The sequence below is a fragment of the Rana temporaria genome, chromosome 12 (assembly GCF_905171775.1).
Source record: "Rana temporaria chromosome 12, aRanTem1.1, whole genome shotgun sequence".
In the NCBI taxonomy this organism is placed as follows: Eukaryota; Metazoa; Chordata; class Amphibia; order Anura; family Ranidae; genus Rana; species Rana temporaria.
The window spans coordinates 136,922,242-136,929,451 of NC_053500.1; the positions used below are offsets into that span (position 1 = coordinate 136,922,242).

At 51.4% G+C, this 7,210-nt stretch overlaps 1 protein-coding gene across 1 annotated transcript; it reads right to left on the bottom strand.

Moving 5' to 3' along the window:
• Nucleotides 1-933: 933 nt before the first annotated feature.
• On the bottom strand, nucleotides 934-2,923 carry LOC120918963 (E3 ubiquitin/ISG15 ligase TRIM25-like). Its single transcript, XM_040330880.1, has one exon. It carries the CDS (start codon nucleotides 2,546-2,548, stop codon nucleotides 1,133-1,135), a length of 1,416 nt encoding a protein of 471 aa, XP_040186814.1. The 5' UTR covers nucleotides 2,549-2,923; the 3' UTR covers nucleotides 934-1,132.
• Between the last annotated feature and the right edge of the window lie 4,287 nt (nucleotides 2,924-7,210).

The following is a 7,210-nucleotide window of genomic DNA, read 5'->3' on the forward strand; positions in this document are numbered from 1 at the left end:
TGGACGCTCCACCAAAGACAGGAACAGGTCTCTAAGAATGCAGAAAATGAACACAAGGGGGGCGCCTGCTAAGTGTAGCATACATGAATGATTTATTATGCACTCTTGCCGGCAGCTAAGAGTGCATAAGGTGATCAAATACCACCAAAAGAAAGCAATTGTCAGTTAAAGCGACGCAGTGCAGAATCCCAAAAAGCGGCCTGGTCTTTGGCCAGCCAAATGGTCCGGGCTGAAGTGGATAAGTACCAATAAACCATTTGCTTATGCCAGGGCTCGACAAATCCCGGGCGCCAGGTCGCCATGGCGACTAGAAATGGTGTCCTGGCGACTTGGCTTTTTGTGAGCTGGAGCCATCTGGTGGTGAGCCGTTGGTATTACAAGTTAAGCATTACAAGTTAAACAGCAATTCTAATGTCATTTTTCACTATTTTTCACTGCCATCTTCTTCCCTCTAATTAGAACCCCCAAACATTATATATATTTTTTATCCTAACCCCCTAGAGAATAAAATGGCGATCGTTGCAATACTTTCTGTCATGCCGTATTTGCGCAGCGGTCTTACAAGCGCACTTTTTGGGGAAAAAAATACACTTTTTTTAATTAAAAAATAAGACAACAGTAAAGTTATCCCAATTTATTTTAATATTATGAAAGATAATGTTACGCCGAGTAAATTCATACCCAACATGTCACGCTTCAAAATTGCGTCCGCTCGTGGAATGCCGACAAACTTTTACCTTTTAAAATCTTCATAGGCGACGTTTAAAAAAATCTACAGGTTGCATGTTTTGAGTTACAGAGGAGGACTAGGGCGAGAATTATTGATGTGGCTCTAACGATCGCAGCGATACCTCACATGTGTGGTTTGAACACCGTTTACATATGCGGGCGCTGCTCACGTATGTGTTCGCTTCTGCGGGCAAGCTCGTCGGGACGGGGCGCGTTTTCTGGCTCCTAACTTATTTAGCTGGCTCCTAGATTCCAAGCAAATTTGTCAAACCCTGGCTTATGCTACACTTAGCAGGCGCCCCCCCTTGGGTTCAAATTTAATTTTACAAGGCACTAATGGAAGCACAAGGATGGTGGCGTTGGGTTTCTGCTCTTTGCATTAATAGAACAAAGGTCTACGTTTCTATATTACGACCCTCAACCAGCAACCGTCATTGCACAGCCAGTACCCAACCCCGAATACAGCATGGAGGGGCTCGGTGAAGGTGGTGGCGAAGGTGTGGAGGTGTCTGATTGGGTCGCTCAGCTCATAAAAGGAGATCTGCCCGGCCTCGTAATCCAGACAGATCCTGAATTTATTCGAGGAGAAGCGGTGGGGCGTTGTGGTAACTTTACCATCGTGCATCACAGAATATTGGTTATTGTAGAGTTTCCGTAAACACCAGGATTTGCTGCTGTCCCCCACGTAGGACTGAACGCCTCGTCTGTCCACACTTCCATAGGCCCCCCCGATTCTCCAGTCCCCGGATTCACTGGTCTCCACATCCCAAGAGTGCTGCCCCGAAGAGAAACTCCGGGAGCTCAAAACCTGATTATACTGGAACCTTGCCGGAGTTTCCGGGCGATTCTGGTAAGCCGCTGACCACGTCAAGGTCTTCAAGTCCGGAGACACACGAACATTATTGGCAGCCGTTTCCAGGTCGAATGTCATGTCCGTGTCTTCAGGGACATCATCTCTCTCGGTGTCTGGAGTCTCGGAGATCAGACCTTGATACAGATCTTCTACAGCATCATTGTCTCCATTGCCGTTACCCCAAATGTACGAATCGCGATCCAGTAAGATGGTTAGAGCGTCGGTCTCGATGCACAACTCTGCCACGTGGCCTATCTTCCCGGTGAGATCCACCTTCTTCAATTCCAGCTGCCGGATCAAGTCGGAGATCACCATCAAGGCCTGCTGCTCCCTGATGACCCTCCGGTGTTCCCACAGTTTGTGGATCTTCTTCTCGTTCTCCTCTTTCTCACAAGTCAGTTTCTGTAGGACGTCTCGAAGTTTCTCCTTCTTCTTCTCGGAGGCGTCATCCAGCGACTCCACTTGGTGGCCCTGGTGGTCCCCGTCCAGCCGGCAGGATACGCAGATACAGACGGAGTCCTGCCGGCAGTAATACTTCAGGATTTCCTTATGATCCCAACATTTCCTGTTCTCCAGGGAAGTCCTGGGCGCCGATAAGACGTGTTCTGGCGCCGTGCTGTGGACATGCAGGTGATCGGCGCACAGAGACGCCTCGCAGTGCAGACAGGATTTGATGGCGGGGACAGAGGAGCGGATACAGTATGTACAGGAGACCCCCGCCACCTCGTTTCCTTGGATGGATCTGAAATGCATCACCACATTGCACAGAGTGACGTTCTTCTGCAGGGTGGAGAGGTCCTGGAATGGTGACCTGCACTCAGGGCAGCGGTGAATTCCGAACGCCTGCGTGTTCAGGTAATGATGCGTACAAGCGCGGCAGAAGTTGTGTCCACAAGGCAGCGTGACGGGGTCTGTGTACATCTCTAGGCAGATGGAGCAGTTCAGCTCGTCTCTCACAGACGCCATGGCTGGAAACCAGGAAGGAATGAAACCGAAAGTGTTCTCTGAAAGCCAATCAAACCTGTTTGTCCTACTTGCAGAGAGAAGGAGGAGCTCAGCACAGAGACGAGGACGAGCCTAGCACAGAGACGAGGAGGAGCCCAGCACAGAGACGAGGACGAGCCCAGCACAGAGACGAGGACGAGCCAAGCACAGAGACGAGGACGAGCCAAGCACAGAGACGAGGACGAGCCAAGCAAAGAAATGAACAGGAGCCCAGCACAGAGACGAGGACGAGCCAAGCAAAGAAATGAACAGGAGCCCAGCACAGAGACGAGGACGAGCCCAGCACAGAGACGAGGACGAGCGCAGCACAGAGACAAGGACGAGCCCAGCACAGAGACAAGGACGAGCCCAGCACAGAGACAAGGACGAGCCCAGCACAGAGACGAGGACGAGCCAAGCACAGAGACGAGGACGAGCCAAGCACAGAGACGAGGACGAGCCAAGCAAAGAAATGAACAGGAGCCCAGCACAGAGACGAGGACGAGCCAAGCAAAGAAATGAACAGGAGCCCAGCACAGAGATGAGGACGAGCCCAGCACAGAGACGAGGACGAGCGCAGCACAGAGACAAGGACGAGCCCAGCACAGAGACAAGGACGAGCCCAGCACAGAGACAAGGACGAGCCCAGCACAGAGACGAGGACGAGCGCAGCACAGAGACAAGGACGAGCCCAGCACAGAGACAAGGACGAGCCCAGCACAGAGACAAGGACGAGCCTAGCACAGAGACGAGGACGAGCCCAGCACAGAGACGAGGACGAGCCAAGCAAAGAAATGAACAGGAGCCCAGCACAGAGACCAGGACGAGCCCAGCACAGAGACGAGGACGAGCCAAGCAAAGAAATGAACAGGAGCCCAGCACAGAGACCAGGACGAGCCCAGCACAGAGACGAGGACGAGCCAAGCAAAGAAATGAACAGGAGTAAAGCACAGAGACGAGGATGAGCCAAGCAAAGAAATGAACAGGAGTAAAGCACAGAGACGAGGAGGAGCCCAGCAAAGAAATGAACAAGAGCCCAGCACAGAGACGAGGACGAGCCAAGCAAAGAAATGAACACCAGCCCAGCACAGAGACGAGGACGAGCCTAGCAAAGAAACGAACATGAGCAAAGCACAGAGACGAGAACGAGCCCAGCACAGAGACGACAACGAGCCAAGCAAAGAAATGAACAGGAGCCCAGCACAGAGACGAGGACGAGCCCAGCCAGTGCCGGCCCAAGACATTGTGCTGCCTGGGACCAAGAATGAAATGCTACCCCCCCCCCCCCCCGCAAAAAAAAAATCAGGCCCACCAAAAGGCCCCCACATTCATTATTTTATATCATGATGACTAAAGGGGACCAGTCAAGGTATACATGTATAGAAGTAAAAGGAGGACCTGTCATGGTTCTATACATGTAATACATGTATAGAACCATGACAAGTCCTCTTTATACTCCTATATACATGTATAGAGCCATGACAGGTCCTCTTTATAAGTGTATAGAGCCATGACAGGTTCTCTTTATACTCTGTTATACATGTCATGTATAAAGGAGTATAAAGAGGACCTGTCATGGCTCTATACATGTATATAGAAGTATAAAGAGGACCTGTCATGGCTCTGTACATGTATATAGGAGTATACAGTGGACCTGTCATGGCTCTATACATGTATATAGGAGTATAAAGAGGACCTGTCATGGCTCTATACATGTATGTAGGAGTATATAGAGGACCTGTCATGGTTCTATACATGCTGACTGCCTCACTTGCTGACTGCCCGTGTTCTGCCTGCCCACCACCACTAACGGCAGCGGCGCCGGGCTCCTCGCAGGCTGCGAGTGTCCTCACCAGGGCAGCCATCAGAAATTTTGGGGCCCCTTACAATACTTCGGTACTACAATAGTACAGTACCAACATTCCCCAGGGTAGACCCACTGGCCATCTCACAGAATCTGCTGTAAATGGGGAGGATTACAATGTACAGCTTACCAATACTTAGATGTGGTGGCTGAATTCATTTGTATTTTTCCTTTTGGGATAAAGGTGTTTTTGAATAAATAGAAAATGACCACTGTAAGCACCTCTGCCAGTGTTAAATGGAGGAAGAGAGCAGAGCAAGAGAGGAGAGAGAGAGTGAGAGAGAGAGGGGACAGGGGAGTGGAGAGAGAAGCGGGGCAGATAGAGGGGGTGAAGAAAGAGAGAGAGAGAGCAGGGCAGATAGAGAGAGAAAGGGATGCAGAGAGAGGAGGGCAGAGAGAGAGGGTCAGAGAGAGAGGAGGGGCGGACAGAGAGAGAGAGAAGGGCCGGACAGAGAGAGAGAGGAGGGGCAGACAGAGAGAGAGAGAGAGAGAGAGAGAGAAGGGGCGGACAGAGAGAGATAAGGGATGGACTGAGAGAGAAGTGACAGAGAGAGAGAGAAGGGGCGGAGAGAGCAGGGAGAGACAGAGGGGGTAGAGAGAGAGCAGGGAGAGACAGAGACAGATGGGTAGAGAGAGAGCAGGGAGAGACAGAGAGATAGAGTAGAGAGAGAGCAGGTATTGCGAGAGACAGGTGGGGCCAAGAGAGCAGGGATTGAGAAAGGGGCGGAGATAGAGAGCAGGGAGAGAGAGAGGGGAGAGAGAGAGGGAGGGGGGGTCATGGAGAGAGAGAGAGAAAGAAAAAGAGAGATGGGTCAGGGAGAGAGAGGGGGTCAGGCAGAGAGAGAGGTGGGTCAGGGAGAGAGAGAGAGATATGGGGGTCTGGGAGAGAGAGAGGTGGGTCAGGGAGAGAGAGGGGTCAGGGAGAGAGAGGGGGTCAGGGGGAGAGAGAGGGGGGTCAGGGAGAGAGAGAAAGGGAGGTCAGGGAGAGAGGGGGATTAGGGAGAGAGAGGGGGGGTCATGGAGAGAGAGAGAGAAAGAAAGAGAGAGATGGGTCAGGGAGAGAGAGGGGGTCAGGCAGAGAGAGAAGTGGGTCAGGGAGAGAGAGAGAGAGAGAGATATGGGGGTCTGGGAGAGAGAGAGGGGGGTCAGGGAGAGAGAGAGAGAGAGAGAGAGGGGGTCAGGGGGAGAGAGAGGGGGTCAGGGAGAGAGAGAAAGGGAGGTCAGGGAGAGAGGGGGATTAGGGAGAGAGAGGAGGGGTCAGGGAGAGAGACAGAGAGAGAGGAGGGTTAGGGAGAGAGAGAGGGGGGTCAGGAAAAGGGAGAGAGAGAGGAGGGTCAGGGAGAGGGAGAGAGAGAGGGAGGGAGAGAGGGGGCCAGGGAGAGAGAGAGGAGGGGCATGGTCTGGTCACAGTGCTCTCACATGAATGGTCCCTGGGGGCTTTCAGTCAGCAGCTTCTCTCGATGTAATGTAAAGTCGCTTATATAAAATTATATATATATATATATATATATATATATATATATATATATATATATGCGACTTTACATTACATGTTGTTCTTCCAACACCCCTTCTCAACAGCATGTGCTTTGTCAAATTACATTCAGCTTCTTCCAGCTGAACTTGGTATAATATATAATATAAATACACACATACACATTATATCAAGTTCAGCTGGAACTCGGAGGAACTCCACCACCTCTGGCTCAGGTCCTCCGCTCCCTGTTCAGCACCATTTCTTAAAAACACAAAAAGTCCGGCTTCTATGCTTACATGTGACAGCTTGTCCCCCAACAGCTCCCACAGATCAGATCTCCTGAGTGGCTCCCACTGAGCGAAGGATGGAGACAAGGGAGATGCAGGTACCTGGGGTGCAGTGCAAATGCCAACATCACCACCACTCGATGATCTCCCCGCAAGTGAGAGAGGTGGAGCCAACTACAGTATGCGGGGAGGTACTAGAGCCGGCTGGGTGCTTCAGGTTAATACAGCAGCAAAAATAAGACATGTGGAAGATGGTGGAGCTTTTAAGAAGATGGGGGCAGTAGATGGGGGTTGCATGCAGAGGGCGAAGCTGAAGAGGGGTAAACGTGAGATGTGGATGGGGTGTGCAGAGATAAGCAGCTGTGGAAGAAGGCTGAATACTGCACACTTTGTGTAACCCCCTCCCTGAACTCTGCACTCTGTACATAATGCACTCCTGGGGGCAGATTCATCAAAGAGATACGACGGCGGATCTCCTGATCCGCCGTCGTACCTCTGAGTCCAGCCGGTCAGATCTATGAGGCTGATTCATATAATCTATAATCAGATTCCGCATAGATCTCCCTTAGATCCGACTGGTGTAAGTGACTTACACCAGTCGAATCTTAGGCAGCAATCTACCGCCGGCCGCTAGGTGTCGTCGCTTTTTTTTACGCGTCGGATATGCAAATGAGGAGAACCGCCGATTCAAGTCCGTACGCCCGCCCGTCGCTTTTTTTTAACGTCGTTTGGCTTTTTCCGGCTGATAGCTACCCCTGCTATATTAGGGGTAGCTAATGTTAAGTATGGCCGTCGTTCCCGCTCCGAGGTTCAAATTTTTACGTCGTTTGCGTAAGTCGATCGGGAATACGGATGGCCGCAATTGACGTAGCCGCCGCAAACAATGACGTCATTTGGAGCATGCGCACTGGGAAATTTTGCCGGCGGTGCATGCGCAGTTAAATCGGCGCGGGAACGCGCCTGATTTAAATTGTACACTCCCCCTAGCCGCGGAATTTGCATTCCGCCGGGGGAGT